The sequence below is a fragment of the Adelges cooleyi genome, unplaced genomic scaffold (assembly GCF_023614345.1).
Source record: "Adelges cooleyi isolate 19-005CV unplaced genomic scaffold, UGA_ACOO_1.1 ACOO_flye_CR_arks_rails_tigmint_CR_PRNA_9, whole genome shotgun sequence".
Classification (NCBI taxonomy): Eukaryota; Metazoa; Arthropoda; class Insecta; order Hemiptera; family Adelgidae; genus Adelges; species Adelges cooleyi.
In genome coordinates, this window is record NW_026096579.1 from 9,916,516 (window position 1) to 9,934,698 (window position 18,183).

At 29.1% G+C, this 18,183-nt stretch overlaps 1 protein-coding gene across 2 annotated transcripts in view; it reads left to right on the forward strand.

The window, feature by feature from the left end:
* Positions 1-10,362: 10,362 nt before the first annotated feature.
* The window catches only part of LOC126846382 (B-cell receptor CD22-like), a 51,415-nt gene continuing 43,594 nt past the window's right edge, over positions 10,363-18,183 (forward strand). For both annotated transcript variants that reach the window (XR_007686878.1, XM_050585739.1), the window contains exon 1: positions 10,363-10,622. Coding sequence is in view for 1 of the 2 variants with exons in the window: in XM_050585739.1 (XP_050441696.1) it covers positions 10,589-10,622 (34 nt within the window). In the remaining variant the exon portion in view is untranslated. The remainder of the gene's footprint in view (positions 10,623-18,183) is intronic.

Here is an 18,183-nt window from a genome sequence, read left to right on the forward strand (position 1 = left end):
AAACGATCAAATTATTGTAATCCTAATTATATTTTTAAAGAAAATTAGAATAATTTACTTCCTGTAAATAATACACTATTTAGTGTATTATTTATTAATACACTAAAAACGTATACATTATATTTGGTTTGTTTAGTATTAATGTATTTATTTCCATTTGTTCTTATATCGTTGATGTATTCTATTCTACGTTTCTACTCATCAATAACATAACACTAAAAATGTATTTATTATTTATAAAATGTTAAACGCCTTGTAAATCTTTTATGACGCGTAATTAAATTAAAAACGAATTCTTAAATTAGAAAATTAAGTAGAATTTATTTTAGGGCATGAAAAAGTCGTAAACAAGTATGAAAAATAAGCCTTGGACAAAATACATTTTAAGTAAATACAAATAAAAAAAGATCAAAATATTATGGCCATTTGTCGTTGCTTTCTTAAATAAAATAACGAGAATAATCTCATCGGAATTCACGTCACATTAGGAGAAAAATGTTTTCATTTTGCGTTTTCGATATTCTTTTTTTTTGCGAATAACTTATTTAATTCTGTTTAATAATGTTCGAATTTTGTTTACGCATAAAGCAGCTGCAATGCTCGTCGTTATTGATGTTTAGGTAGAAAAGTAAATCAATGGGTTCTCAACCCACACACACTTCCCCTTCGTCGTCAAACCACTAATACCCTTCCTTTAGTACTTATACATCAACCAACTGATACTCTTTTTCATTATTATGTATTTAAACAGATAGAGTTAGGTACTTAATTGTAGAAAAATAGAAAATATTTAATAGTACAATTAAAAAATATAAAAAATTACAAACAATTTTTAATTACTACAAAAACTTTATTTATTATATGTCATATCTTTGTCATTTGCCTATAATATATCATTAAATTATACACTTACCGAACAATTATTGTCCTGTACATTAGATGTAGGTAGTAATTTGGTTTTTAAATTATTCAGAATGCACTTGTGTGACGGTACGAGTTTACATTGTCGGCTGTATTCGTCGTTTAATGGTAATATTCAATGCTTAATAGTTTTGTGCTGTTATAATAATATGTTAGCAGAATTTTTGAATAACTAACCAGAGACAACCGAATATGGAAAATAAATAAATAAAGAGAGTAAAAAAAAAAGATAATTGATAGGGTTAGTGTCTAATAATAGTGCACCAATAACAGTACACTGCACACATTATATTTTAGACTTGAACACAAACGAAAAACTTTTGTTCTTAGACGCCACAACCGAATAAGGGAAATACATTTTAAAAAAGGAAGAAAAATAGATAATTGATAGGATCAGTACTTAGTAGTAAAATACACCATAATGAAATAAACACAAGTGCTGTACCACATATTATACTTAAGCTAATGGGAAAAATGTTTTGTCCTTACTCGCTTCGGTTTTTTTTTATACAAATTTATATTATAATATTCATTTTATGAAAAATGGTCACTTTGAATATTGAAATTTTATGGAAAAAAATTGTCAAAATTTTTTTAATCATCCCTTTTTCTCTATTACTTTAAAAGCCAAAATATAAAAACGGTTCTACTGCCAGATAACGCCTTAATTTAATGTATATTTAGGATAAAATGTTGTAGACAAAAAGAAAAATTTAAGTAAGGCTTTTATAGACTTAGAAAAATTGTATGTATGAGGGTGCCAAGACAAGAATATTTCCTGGAGAGCATTTTGAAAATGTATAGTGCAAGTATTAGTAGTATAAGATGTAATACTTATAGTTTAATTATTGTTAAATAATATCTTACACATTAATAGTTAATAATAAATTGATATATTAACATACTATGATTGTTTACTGTTATACTCTTCATTGTACATCATGAGGGTAGCTTAAGTCACAATATGTTTTAATTTATTTTTTTTCAAGCTGCATAATATATTATGCAGTTTACAAAAAAAAAGTGGTTTCATTAAACTAATTAACGCAGATATCGGCTTACAATAATAATTTATGTAGATTGAAGTCACTCGTGTGGTGATTTGTTTATGTGCGAACAACATATTATTTTGACCTCATCGAATTTATAATAAAATCGACAGGACGGTGGATATTGTGTGATTAAAACGGTTTATTATAATTTGAGCGTTTAATAATTATTTTATGTTCGTCGAAATAACATGCTGCGTGCATTAACATATTCATTTATTTGCGATCGAAGGATTAATAATAATAATTATTATTAAACCTAGTGTTTATTTCAATATAGAATCTACAGCGTGGTGCGTTGTACGATGAAGTAAAAGGGTTCGCTTTTGATATAATATTAATCGTTTATTAATGAGAGAAGGAGCCATCTAGTATAAAAAGTCAAACAATTGACAATTTTAGAAAATCTTGCCCGCAACAATTGTGTTTTTCTCGACTTTCAAATAGATAAAACCTTATTTGAAGCAAAAAACAAAGTTTACAAAAATATAAACACCGTGAAGTCAATACTAAAACCACGTGACTACTTATAATTGTCTGTACAATTATATAAGTTATCTAATATCAAAGTTAAACCTATAGTTTCAGTATTGTTTGACTATATGCATAAATTTCAAGTTGTTGCAAACGGCCATACCTATAGTTGTAGCAATACAATTAGCGTGTAACCACTTCATACAACTGTTACTTAGCCTCTTTCGATATGTGGAAAATGTAATGTTGTAAGTTTTATAGTTTCCTTTGACAAATTATCGCATTCCGTAATATAATAAATACTATTTTTATTCAACTTGAAAAACGCTATAAATCCATTTACACCTAAACGGATTCGTGTTTGTTTTGTTTAGGTCGTTTTCAAGCTTTTTAATAGATAATAGTACACGCATTAATAAAACAATGTGTTAACGACATGTACGAGTATTAGTAATTATTCGCTGATGTTTTTCTCGTGTCTGAATTGATAAATAATTGTACCCCAGCAGTTAATGTGTATACAATTCTATTCTGAAGCGTTAACGCTTAACTGGATATTTATAATTGAAAATATATTTGAAGTAATCAAAACACTACACATTTAAAAATAAACACTAACATGCTCGAAAACAATAATTATAACTCATAAAAAATTAATAATCATAACAGTAGCTATACTTTGCCAAAGCGGGTTTGGGTATTGAACGAATTTAATATGTGGCGTATACGCGCTTTTATCAGGTCGCATTGTTCCATTGTAACGAACAACACTCATAATTTATTTAAATAATATTGTAAACAAACGGGGCAGCAGATGTAAGTACAAACATTTTTTAACCAAAGTGATTGTGTTGGTTTAATTTTTTTATTATTAAATCTGGCTAGGAACGAGTAGAAGCAATTTTACGTTTGATCAATGAGCTTTAAAGTTTTCAATTTGTACACGTCTCTGCGTTCGTTTTTGTTTACAAAACTCTACGTTGCGTTTTAAATTTTGATTGACAAAAAGTGTCATTGGCCTTTCTCGACCCAAGTCACATGTATGGTATAATAATTATTATTATTAAGTGTTACGATGCCGTGTTGACGTGGGTGGATTTTCTGACAGGTAGTTTTAATGTAAATTAAGAGCCTAGAGTTTCCACGAGAAAGACATACTCCGCTCCTCTTCTATACCTAGTTTAGGTGGTCCAAAACAAGGCTTATTCAGTCGAAAAATAATTAGCAAATTTGTTGTACGATCCAAATAATGTATATTAAATAAATTATACACAAACAACCTTTTATATTGTAATGGCATTGTGTTTATGGAGATGTTTTGATTGGAAACAACTAGAACCTCTCCAGTGACACTCTGTGGGCTGTAGGTTTGTAGTATTATTCCGATTAAACTATTAGTATATAGTATATACTGTGTATTGTTCACAATTAATACAACCGTATAATAAAATATTATTATTTTCCAAACTTAATTTGACTACATTTGAATATTTTTTTTACATAAAACTGATTTTAAACAGTATTCAGTGTGATTTATATATTAATTGTAATCATTACACTGAGGTCACACATAGACATTTTTTTTTCAGTGGTATATAATCATTTAAATGATGACTTTAATCGATAATGTAAGCCCGAACCGTCGTCTATCACACAAGCGCAATCTGGATAATTTAAAAACGAATTTACTAAAACTAACGTACAGGACAATAATAATAAGTGTATAATTTTTGAGTTATGACAAACCTGTACAAAACAACTGACATAAATTATCACACTCATTATCCCAGACCCAGTAATTATTTTTCAATTTTTTTTTGTGGACTTTTATAACCGCATAATATTGCCACGACCGTTATAATTGTTCTTAATTTTGTTTTATTACTACGGTATGTATTAGTTTTATTGGCAAGCCCAAAGGGTAAAAAATGTACTGCGTTGTGCCTAGATTAATATTTATTTTAATAAAGAACTTACAAAACTAGAATGAGTTAATGGGATTGTGAAAACATTGACCGATATTCATGAATGATAAGTTGGTCAGACGGTCAACTCGCTGTGCCTCCGGGGAAATTTAGATCTCTAGCAATACTGAAAACACATTGGATTTAGTTTTTGGATGTTCCTTTTTTTTTTTTTATCGTTTTTACATAATATAAATAACTATTACTACTATAAATTCCGACTGTACAGGCGTTAACGCTCTAGCTATTGGGTTTTTATTGTTGTTGTTCGATCATTAATGATTTTTATGTGTTGTAATAGGTTATGTGTATTTCTTGAATTACGGTTAACAACGTTTAGACGTCGTTAAATATGTACACGGGCCGTTAAATGTTAATACAATATATTACAAATATATACCTATATTACACCTATACTATACCGTATAAAATAACGTGTACCGGATTTTTTTTCTGCTTTTCAAAATAATTACTATCGAACATGAATATCAAACGTTTCATGACGGTCGCTAGTGAAGTGAACCAAGGTAAACGAATAGGTCAAAGGGGAGGGAATTAAAACAACGATGCAGTAGTTACCGGGATGGAAAAATAGTTCAAGGTATTTGAAAAATAATTTTAAAAAAATGTTAAATTTCAGTAAGTCATTAAAATTGAATCGTTTTAAAATGTGCTTTACACCGTAAAGGCATAATTGATGAGTAGTGAGTAATTTGGGCATTGGCAATTCACAGCTGACCGATTTTATTAACCACCGTATCTATGAATCAAAAATCATACGACGTGGGTCACTAAGATAAAAGTTGAGCATGTGGACACTTTCTCCAAAAATTAAAAAAAAAAACTTCAATACGATATAAAGACATACCAGGGCTAGTAAAATTAAAACTATAATCAACAGATAAATAAATAGATGCACCGACTGGGTGTTAGTTGTTCGTGGAATAAATAAAAGGCCTTTTAACAAAGTGTATCGATTGCACCGATGTGTGTAATTTCTATTTAAATATTTATATGTTTCATCATCGTTGTACGTTCCCACGTTGACCGTTTATATTATGTAATTAAAAAATAAGACATAAATTATGTTTGTCTGCAGTGGGACTATTAATATCATAGATACACGGTAATATGTTCATATTTTATTATTTTTTTTAAGTTTTAAAGGGCATCAAGGGCTAGCGATTTCAGTCACACAACTATATTATGTGACTGAGGTAAATGTTTACCCCGCGCACGTTACTAAGGGTTAATTTTATCATTTTGGTTGTCTTCAAAATCATATAAATTGGATTTGAAAATGGTAACAGTGCATAGAAAATGTCGTCGCCGTTAATTTTAATGTAATAATAATGTATGTCAAGACCCGCGGCAAAGTGTATTCATGCATACGTCTTGAGTGCTTTATTCAGACTAAGAAACTATTTAGACTACAGTTGGTGGAACCAGAAACATAAATTATCACATATATCTTGTAATATCTATATATTTAATTACATGAATATACAAAGCGACAAAAAACATGCATAAATTAATTTGAATTAAATAGTTTTAAGTAAAATTAAGATATTCTTTTAAAGTTTTATTGCTATTAAAGCCTACGCTGTATTTTAAGATATGTTATATTAAATGATTTTTAGAATTCGAACAAGCATAGCTATTCGAGTTATCAGACTATCAACTACGGATAAGTCTTAAAAATGGGAAATTCATGTAGTTCGCTCAGATCCTGACTCCTTTTTCGATATCGGTACTAGTAAATTTATATTTTGTTTACTTTAAAAAAGCCCGAAGCGTGTAAGGACACCAGCTTTTACCTTTTGGTTTAAGTACATACTGCAGCACGTGTGTTGTTATTGGTGTTCATAATATCATATGTGTACTATTACTACTAACTCCATCAGTTATTTATTTTGTTTTTGTCCCCCATTATGATTTAAACCACTTTTCTTTTTGTAGCCAGTCTACTGTCTATAGATCAGAAATCTAATCTAATAGGTATTTTGTTAGGCCAAAAATGTAGAAAGTTTACCCCGTCTCATGTGAGAAAAATATCCAAAAAATCTATATATTTTTCAACTTAAAAGTACTGTGCTCTTTAACTTTTTTAGTCGTATTAGCTCAAAATGTGTATAAAATAGATACATATTATTATATCTGTAGATACAATATCGATAGTTATTGACAACCCCAAACAAAAAAAATCATAAACTCTTCTCCTAGATGAATGGGGGGGGGGGGGTGTGGAAACTTTTTATTTGTTCCACTTTTTGAGCGTAGTTTTAGGGCCTAAAAATTAGACTATTATCTAGAGTTTTTTATTTCATAATTGATTTTTGGTTCACATCAAATTAAAAAAATATATATTTTAAAGTTAAATAAAGTTGTGAATTTAAAAATTATGTTTTAAAAACGTTCGTATTACTAAAAATAAAATGTTAAACACATTTTTGCATTTGTAAATATTTTATATTTCTACCTACCACACAGTCGCATCGATTCGTTTATTTGAATGTGATTTTATTCATCACAGTTAGTTATAAATTCTTTTGAGTACCTGTAACCTCCCCCCGCATTAATGCGAGCTATATTTTTTTCTTTTGTTTAAAAATTAATGACTTTTATGAGTTGTATTAGAGTTAAAGGTAACAACGTTTTAACGTTGTTAAAAATGTACTGGACCGTTAAATATTATTACATTCACATATAAATATATAAATATAAATACTTCACACATACTTCGGCTGTTCAATATAATGTGTACTCGATTTTTTTGCTGTTTTTTTAAATAATTACTATTGCACATGAATTCAAGCGTTTAATGACGATTGCCAACGAAGTGAGCCATGGTAAACGCTAGGTCGAAGAGGAGGGCATTAAAACAAAAATGTAGTATTTACTAAAGGGACAATGGTTTCAAGGTATTGAAATGGCCTTATAGAGTAAAAAAAAAAAATGTTTAATATGTTTCGTTGATAATATTTAACCGCTTAATAAGTTTGCAGGTGCCTTTAAAAAGGTAAATCCCTGCTGCGCGATAGATTAGAAAAACGGAGAATAGTAGTGTTTTTAATTTATTAATATTAAAAACAAATTATTTTCTTTTAGCTTTAACACGGAGCTCGGCTGAACTATTTTTAATTATAGAATAAGCGCAATCTTAACGGGAAAGAGGGGGCAAATATCTTCTGTAAATGTTACAAGAGTGTCAAATGCAGGCCTCCCATAAAGTAAATTAAAGTCATTAATTAAAAATCCAAATTTTCATATATGTATGTTGCATAAAATGTATGTAACATGATTAACTGTCAATAACTGGTACATTTAAAGTGATTTAACATTTTTTTTAAATCCTGACCGCCTTTTGTAATAAACATGAAATTATTTTCAATGAAATCATGGAACATATTTTTTCATATAATCATCCATTGTGTGTGTTGGTATATCGAAGCAAAGTGATTTAACCGATTTAATATGTATTTTACTAGAATCATATATTTTACAACGGATTTAAGTGTTCTAAGAGATTATCAAGTACAACAGTGTATTTTATTCGATCGCGAATTTGTGAGAATCATCGATATCATGTGCAATGAAGAAACCGAAGAGTTTTGGCTACTTCAAGTTTACGGATATATGATAAACATATTTTTTGATGCAATAGTCAACAGGCAGCCGCTGAGCGATGAAATTAAAGAAAATATTATAGAAATGCACACTTTTCTAGAAAGAAAATATATAAAAGAAAATGCAAGTTGTGAACAAGATAACGCTTTTAATATAGACTCTCAAAGTTGTCAAAACTATAAAGATTTCGAACACTCGTTAAATGTTTCTGACGAGACAACGAATTTAGAACCGCCAAATTTTTATCGAGTATACTCGAATCTAAATCAATATTGAAACGGGATGCTCGTTAAAGGAACCGGAATTTGTAGAAGCAGACAAAGAACTGTACATCGAAGCAAGACGTTTTCTTTACAGAATGGTTGTACAACATTTGGGTCACGTTTAGATTTTGTACGGCGCCAATCGTTTGCTTAAATGGTTGATAATAGAATTCGTTCCAGCGTAGAAATCGACCACGATTTTTTTTTATTAAAAACCAACCATATTATAACGTACTATATTGTAGTTATGACATTTGTTTTTGTAAGTTTGAATATATGAATGCTGTATAGTATTTGTTTGTTTTTATTTCCAGTATCGTTTAAATCAACAGTATATATAACATATATTAATTACCGTTTGGTCTTATTGGAAAACAATATCGCAGCGGCAAGAAGCAATGTGTTATTGACGGGTTATTGTTTTGTTTTATTATTACTCTCAATTTAGTTTCAAAAGTTAATAGATATACTAAAAAAGCAAAATACTTGGTAATTTTTTAATAATACAAATAAAAATGTTTTTAAAAAGAAAAACTATAAAATTATAAATATTTCCCAAAAAAATAAGTGTCTTGCATTAAGGAGAACGGAAAGTGCTTAAATGTATACAAGTAAAGACTAAAACGCGAAGTCACTTTTCAAAGTATTTGACGAGCCAATTTTAAAAAAAAATTTTCTTATTAAGTTAACATTTCTATGGACGCTAAAATCCCGACTTTTTATTTTTTATATTTATGATAAGCGTTTTACCTTTTTTTTTATAAATCTAATTAGTTTTCCACAAACATAATTTAAACTCAACTTATTAGCCCGCATAGAAAGAGTAGTAAGCTTGCTAGATAGTAGTTTTTTACTAAACTCATTTTTATATCAAACTATTGCCATAACTTAAGAGGGCGTCGCACCGCCAATTTTTAAGGAGTATAGTATAGGCAATTTTGTACAAAATCTTAATTTAAAGGTTAAACTGTGATGTGTAATTATTAGTTCAATAACTAAGACTCTATTTTGGTAGTTAATTTATTTTTTGGACTATCGCAGCATCCTTGAAAGCGATTAAAAAATGTTTTTTTCATTTCTACATGTTTAAGCAGACTGAAAATAACTCGCTTGATTTTGGTTTTAGAGTAAATGCACCAGTTATAAAATTTAAAGAGAACAATATTCCGGAGGGAAAGAAGGGGTGCGTTTTTTTCATTACTCCAAGTATAACGCTCAGTGCATAGTTTAGAAATAACGACTATTTTGACATTTTTAAATGACTGTAACTTTTGAAAAAAATGATTTTAAACACGAACCGTCTTGCCCTGCGGAATATTGTTCTCTTTTAATTTTATAATGGGTGCTTTTACTCAAAAACCAATATTAAGTGAGTTATTTTCAGTTGGCGCAAACATGTATTATCACTGAAAATCACCGGTGCGACTTAAGGAGAAATAATTTCAACGTTTTTGTAACCAGAAAAACATTATATTTATTCACCCTTAAAGCAGTTGGCCTATATAAAATGACTCCTACAGACAAATTTTTGTCAAATGTTTTCTATAATTTTCCGGCTCAACAAATAGGCTTTTCATTTCCCCTCAAACGGAATTACTTTGTACGTATGCGAACAATTGTTAATCGCCCCGTACGTAGTAGGCGGATTGACGGGTTAAGTCTTTGAACAGTACTAATATATGATATTGTATCGGTACTTACTTCAAGACCACTGGCGGCTAATGAAAGAAATCGCCCGGTTGGCGATATTAGGAAAACCTTTCACGTTTTTTGAAAAAACAAAAACAAAAACCCGCCTATATCTGAAAACAGTAGAAAACAGTTAATTTCGGCGGCCAGATAAGATAAGCAGAATTGGCGAGGCGGTGATTTATCCACAAGTCCGGACGGGAATAGAGTGTACCTTTATCCCGGTGGTTAGCCCGTCGTTCCCGGAGGGGTGTTTGAGGGCAAGGGAGGAGCAACGGGAGGGGCGGAGACAGGGTCAAAGGTGGTGATTTTCAGGTACGGCGTTGCCGGCGATAGCGTGGTGTGGTGTATGTAGTTTCAGTGCCGTCGAAGTCCTCGTGCGGTCCACACGTTTTCCGACAGCCGCAAACGTCACAAAGCCTGCGAAAAGTCCGTCGCCGCATATCCGAGTCGAAAAAAAAAAATCAAATAAATTCGGTTGACTTTTTTTTGTTAAAAAAATCGTTTTCCCATCAAGTTGCCCGTCAAAAAAAAAAACAGAACAGAACGGTTCAGAAATGTGTCCGCCGGTCAATTAGCGCCAGAGCCGACGACCGTCGTCATGTGGTGGTGGATAATCGGGACCTCCGTGGTCGGTAAGTGTTGACCGTACAGGTTTATCAACATAAAAACGCACCCACGTCAACCCCGTTATGATAGCCCTTAAGTCGTTTTGTTAACGCGCCGCCGGCCAAGGGATTAACCGCTGTATTTCTCCCCCCCCCCCAAAAAATAGACGATACACGCACGGATGAAGGTCATGAGAGACTGACTGATGGATCTATAAAAGGGTCGGTCTCATTATTGCACAAGTAGTTGACGACTTTGGGTGTCAACATTTGTAAATCTTTATACTTCACACTACATTAGAACTCGAGGTTTTTGGGCTTCGATGCGGAGCCGAGAAGTTATTGATGATGCATATAATTTTAAGCACGTTGTTATAGATTTATACTAGAATTATTGAGTGTACTAGAGCGTTACTACAGTGTAGGTATACTTAAATAGGCTATTTATCTTAAAAACAAGATAAACGCAACTATTTTTAAACCAATATTAATTATATAAATATGTCTAAACAGAATTATAGAATAAAACAAATTGTTTAAAAACAATATTGAACGAGAAAATCAAAGAAATTCGAAAAAATTGGTTTATTCGAATAATTTGTATTTATAGATTTTTTTTGTTAAGTTTTGACTTTTTGATAACTTCTTCAGCAAACATCTTAAATTTAGATCAATGTTTAACATTCCATTATGAATTATTAATGTTATTATAATGAATTTTGAAAGCATGTTTATTTTAAACAATTTTTTATTACTAGTTGTTTTTTTGTCAGACTACATCAGTCCATTTAATATGAGAAATTAGCATTATTTACATAAAACTATAGTTCGTATTCCAAGTATTTTTAATTCTTGAGTAGACTTTCAACCATAATATAATTAACGTTTGAAAGACGATACGTACTACGCATTTCTGAGTAATAACAAAATAACGATTTAATATTTTTTATGGATTAAAAAAAAAAACATTTTATTTTTTAAGTAGTTCAACAGTAAAAATATTACAAATTGTGCATGAACAGTCATTTTTAAGTCAAAGCTTGGGTCAAGAAGAGGGCTTACATTTTAATACCAAAAATACAAAGAATATTCATAATACACGGTAAATTATTAACTACATTTACTGTTCGTACACTACCACTGAACCATTTATATTAATAGCTATTCATATAATAATAGCTATTATTAAAAATATGTAAAAATGTTTAATGTTTTTCTTAGTTTTTATATTTTGGCTCAATTAAGTACTTGTCAGGTACGATTTCTGAGCTATAGGCTTGCTACACAAAAAAAAAATGTTTCAGCGATTAAAAAGTTAACGTTAATTCACACAAAAAAAACATAATTTCATAACAATACCTTCTTGGGTTTCTCACCAACATAACTATTATAAATTTAGCCACTCCTCAAATATTGCCGCTAATTGCAAATGTTCCTTTTTTACCCAGGGTATTGCTGTTTTAGTTTAAGTACACTACTACCACGAGCACCCAAAGAAAAAAGTCTACAGCGACAGATTAGAATTGATGAATTTTTATCCAAAACAAACCCCAAAGCGTTTGGCCGGAAAAACAACTTTCAGAATGTTAGGCCTGTATTTTAATGAATATAACGTATTTAAACAATGTTGCTTATAACGCCGCAATAGGTCATTAAAAGTTGGATTTTGGAAATAAACGGTTGTTGTTGTTGTTGTGTATAGGAATGTATGGAACTTGCAACGCTTTCCGTTAACTTCAAGGAGTTTATAATTCTCCCTTTAAGCCAATGCGGACTTGGGAAGGAAGCTAGTGGGAATATCAGTGCACAAGACATAGATATATTTTCTATATAGCCTACATTTTTAATTTCAACTTAAGTCCGATATCTGAACAGGGTTAAAATCATCAACATCTTGAAACGAATTTAAATTATTATTAAGATAATTGCATTAACAATCATTTTCATTAGTTTTTTTAAATGTATATAAATAAAAAAAAAAACACTTGAATCGACCAATGAAATTATATTGAATAAATCACACGTATAAATATTTTCTAGGTGTTTTGTTTTATGACAATAATTGTTTGACGTTTTAAAACTAATTCACACATACAATTATTAAGTTTATAAATAAGGAAATATTATTGAAAAATTTGTTTTTGTGTTATTATTTTTAGGAGAAAACTAAATAATAAAAGTATATAGTTTAATAGAAATCAAATATAATAACACAAACTTTTTGAACATATTACCTTAGCATTATAAAAAAACGAATTAAATACTTAGGAATTATTTAACCATTGTTATTATTATTATTATTATTGAACCATTTAATGGTAATATAATATTTTTACAGCATTAAAATTTATTTTAGCAATTATTATTAAGTATTAAATAATATATTTCAAAATTATATTTTTGCTGTGCATGCCAGTAACGTGAAGTAAACATATCTTGATTGCGCTTGTTGTTATATTTAATATAATATAATTTTGCAATAAAATGTTGTAAAAATAATTGTGTTGTTTATTATTTCTACATGGTAATGCGTTGAACTCAGTAGAAGTCATGTTTTTAATGTAAAAATATTAAGTTAAAAAATTGTGTACAGGATAAATATTATGGATGTTATAAAAGCAATTTTTTTTTGTCTGTTAAACCAAATAAAGATAGGAAGGTATGATTTAAGTTGACTTTATTATTTACATTCCCGCTATTTGAATAACAATAGAAAAAATCATCTCTCTAGATTTAATTAAATAAGAAACAAACCCTTATTTTGCGTATTGCGTATGTCAATAAAACCCCAAGTGTTGTTTTTAATAATTTTATTAATTCGCTTGAAATAGTTTCCTCTTCGTCAGCATTCTACGACTAATTATATTGTAATTAGTTAGTATGCATTACAAATGGAATTTAAAAAAAACACATTAAATAACATTTGGAGTGAAGAGAAAAATAATTGCAGCAATTCAAATGCAAACTCATTATAGTTTTAATAAATAAAAAAATATATATAAACAGTTTGCGTGAATCTACTTTGAAAAATGTACAACAAATAATTATGTCAATTACAACATTTCATAGAGTAAAATAAAACTATGCTTCTAAATTAAGAACGTTATTTTTGTTTGGCAATGAAGTAACTGACTAGAATATTTGTTTTAAATCATTTAAACTGTACAACAGCAAAATCGTATTTAAAGAACGGTGTTCGTTTTACTAGTCAAAGTTGAAAATAAGACTTCGAAAATTGGAAGCTTTTTTAATTTAAATTTAAAAAAAATAGGCGGGATCAAATTTTTTATGCTAAAGCCTGAAAAACGTTGTAATTCTCTTTCTCGCAAAGGTGGAAATTATATTTATAACTCAGGCAATTCACCTAAGCTAATAATCAGATGTAAATCAAAAGTAAACACTTAACATTTGCTATTTCTATTCTAACTATACACAAAGTATTCCATTCATTGTTTTGGGGTTCAACTCGTGTAAACAATTTGTTGCATTATTGTTACATAATACTTTTGCTATCAAATATGAACTTGTATGAATTTCAAAAGCACACAATCATTTCTACCATCACGTATTATCTTTGATGCGGAGCAAGTCTATAGATCAGAAATCTTACCTAAAAGGTTCATAATTAGGCCACAAATTCGAAAAGTTCTACCAATTTTAAGTACAGTTGGTGCTCTAATGGTCATAAACCGTTGGGTTTGATGTATTTCTAAAAATCAGACTCGTTGCACATTGGTTGGTAGTTCACACTGTAAGCGACGTTGACGATTTTACAAAATTAATGCCAAACAAAGACCAGGCAAAGTTTTTTTACTAGCTCTCGACATCACGTTTTCTCTCATTTTGTAATCCAAGCTGGACGTGTGAATTTTCTTTGTAACTATTTTGCTGTTTACGTTAGATTAAGTATAGCCTAAGCCAAGAACTATATAGTTTACTGTGTATTATCCAGTTAATTCGGTTGCACTTTTATCACGTCCTAAACCAGCCTAGAATATATATATATATATATAATCTGTTTTTATTTCTGCATTCGGGAAGATCCGACAGAACGTGTTGTAAAAAAAATACTTTTACCTACAAAAGAAAATGCCTACTTTCTATAATATATCTAACTTGATTAAAATGTGTTTGTGTAGTGTGATTTATCGATTAGGATATTGGTATCAATGTATAAAAAAAAAAATATTGTATCGACTGTGTTGAGTCATTAGCGTTGTTTCGCAAGTCAGAAAATTAAAAATAATACAAAAATTGCGTTCAATTGCATTTATGTCCATGTAGGAAAATGCGAAAACGAGGAGACAAGATAACGGGAGTGGTGAAACGAATAATTCCCGCAATGAGTGCAGAACAAACACCTAACGGGCGGAATGTATACTTGTTTTCTTTAGTGATGGATGAACTTACCATAAGGGTTGTATACCACAGGATAAGACATTCATTTTCTCATAATACAATTTAAAAAAAATTGAATTTTTTAAATATGAAATTAATAATATCAAATTAAGTTAAGTATCAAAATGTATTATTATACTTAATTGTAACTTTTTAAATTGAGAATGATTTATTTGCTGATATTTATGTCCATAATTTAAAAAAATTATTAAATATATTACATGCTAATTTCGAATTAACAAAAGATATTATTATATTTTATATTTATGTATAAGTAAAATACACGAACATTTAATATATACGATAATAGCGATTGGTTGAAAAGCAACAGAAATGATACGGTAAAACAGATAATAAAGATTAGAGCTATAAATAGGACGGGAATAATAGTGTGGGTGGATGTTATTAATAATTAAATGGGGGTGTAAAGAGTACATAAATGAAGTGTGGAGAAAGAGCATTTTAAATGTGGGCGACCATCAAATAAAAATTGTATTAAATTTCATATTAAAGTGTTTTAAATTTGAAGTAAAAAAATATATATAACATAAGAAGTAATAAGAGGTAATAACACTAATATTTGTCATGTGCTCCAAGAGGTTTATTCTTTTGAATTTCATTTCGTGTGTTACGTCTGAGATCAGAAAAAGTAAAGTTCTTCATTTAATAGTGACACCTTCTACATGGCCTATATGTTGTTAAAGTTTTATTTTCAAAGTGGAAAATATTGTTTTTAATTGTTGTTAAAGTTAATTTTAAAGACAAATTCTCACAGGCATCATTTTAAAATTTTTAGTTAGATAGATAGATAAGTAAGTTGTAGGAGTATACCTTATAATAGTATCATATATCTCTCTATATAGTCCTCTATCTCGTTTATTATATTAATAAAGACAATGTTAACGTTAGGAACCGTTATATATATCTAAACCTATACAGTGATATAATACATCATCTATTTAATATCGCCGTCTTAAGTCCTTATAGTTTAGAAAATCGACGAAAAACTAATACGGTTTTGTTTTTGAAACTTAATATCAAACCGTATTTTCACGTTATTTTCGACAAAATTTATATTGATAATAATTTATTGTTTTCTTATGACACTCGGCGACACAAAAAAAAGTCTTCAAGATAGTCATTCTTGATATATATATATTTTCTTGTATAAAAATGTTGAAACTTTAATACATTATTAGAAATATGCTTGTATTTTTTCTTAGAAATTCGTTCCATGTGAAATCGACACAAACACTATTTGATTTATACTTAAAAGTTTTCTTATACTATTTTCGAACTTAATGTTGTTACTCCATGGGGATTTTTTTTTTTGTTAAAAATGTATTATTTAAGCCCTAATCTTTGAAATTTGGTTTGCGTTAGGACATGGTTTACGGTTTTGGTTTACAGGATAAAAATCCTTCTAACCAAATTGGGAATTTCGAAAAAAATCACCGATGCACTCTCAAATATAGCTATCTAACTATAACGTCAACATTTTAGGGTGATAAATATTTTATGCATAATATTCATAAATCAATAAAATTATATTTATTTCATGTTTTACAGAACCATAGGTTTTTTTTAGTATATATATTAAATATTATTTGATTAGTATAACAGTTTTCAATAAGCACTTTATTAGTTTACTAACGAAACTTTATTTTTAAACACATACAAATCAATAAATATAACTTTGAACAATAACATTTTTTATGAAAACTGGATTTTTTTTAGAGTTATAGTTGGTTTATGATTCTATCAAGAAAACAATCAGGTGGTTTTATTTATAATCTGCAAAATTAATTTTCGTATGTTTATTAAAAATTTCATAACTTAATATAGAAACTGATTGATGTTTGATTAATGAAAAAAAATTGATTGAATAATGTCATACAGTCGAAAATAAATTAGTGAGATTGAATTCAGTTTGAAATTAAATCCATTTAAATGATTCGACTGAGAAAAGAAAACATGTATTTGTTATACAACTATTTTTTTCTAATGGTTCATCATTTGTTTGTTTAGACACAAACCGTGACGACCGATTGATAACCAAATACTCAACTTCTTCGGTTATTGAAATTAAATGTTAATTCACAACTATTACAAGAACTTGTGTAACTAGAAAGTAGTAGGGTTGAATTTGTCATATTTAAAAAAGACTTAGAGCGTGACTGTTCGTTATCATTTCGTTATCGATTTACCTTTGGAAGCCATACTAATATGATCACCTGTTTTTGGCATAACTCTCAGATTTGTACTATTTACCTCTTGATTTTCACTTATATCTAATATTATCACTCGAATTTGGTCTCATACATTTTTTACATTCTTGTTCGTTCCAGGTTCCTCAATTCATCTAATATAATGGTCAAAAACTGTTGATATTATATTGGTCGACAAAATTACAAATTCCGTGTAGTGAGGGTTGTTTTTTTATCTTAGTGGTTGTCCGTTTAGCAAAACACCCGATACTGAGAATTTAAATGCAGAACTTGCGTTAAAACACTACACCGCCTAATACGCCTCCATAGGATTAAAACCCGGCAAGTAGGCTTTTGGATTGGATTATCGTTGCTTATTAATATTCTATATAAGTGCCATGCATTACATATGACAATGCAGATGTCGACATGCATAATGTATAAATTACCGACATGAGGTAACATATTATGTTTCTAGAATTATTTTCCCAGTTAAGAAACACAAATTATAATAACTATAAGGCAATACAAAATAAAAAATCTTTCAATTTTTTTATTAAATGAACGTACAATATACTATAGCGACTTATGTCTGAGAGTTGTGCCAAAAACAGGTAATAAGATAAAAAAATGAAAAAACAAACTTCTGTAATATACTTAAGGTGTAAAGTTATTATTCATAATTTTAAGGGACATTTTAGCATATAAAATTTATAGATGTACAATTTAAACTTGAATAATGGCATTTGTTTATGCGTAGCAGTTTCCTTGTATTTATTTGACAAGTCATACAAAAATATTGTGGATAGCTGTAATTTGTATTACAAGCAACATCGCAGTAGATTGTAATATTTAAATTAATGAAAGAAGTTTAATATAAATTAAAAAAACCCATTTAAGTAGTTCTTTCAAAATTTAATCAAAAACACCTAAGTATAGATTTTTTACGCGAATGATGCAATTAAAAAATATTACAGTAGATT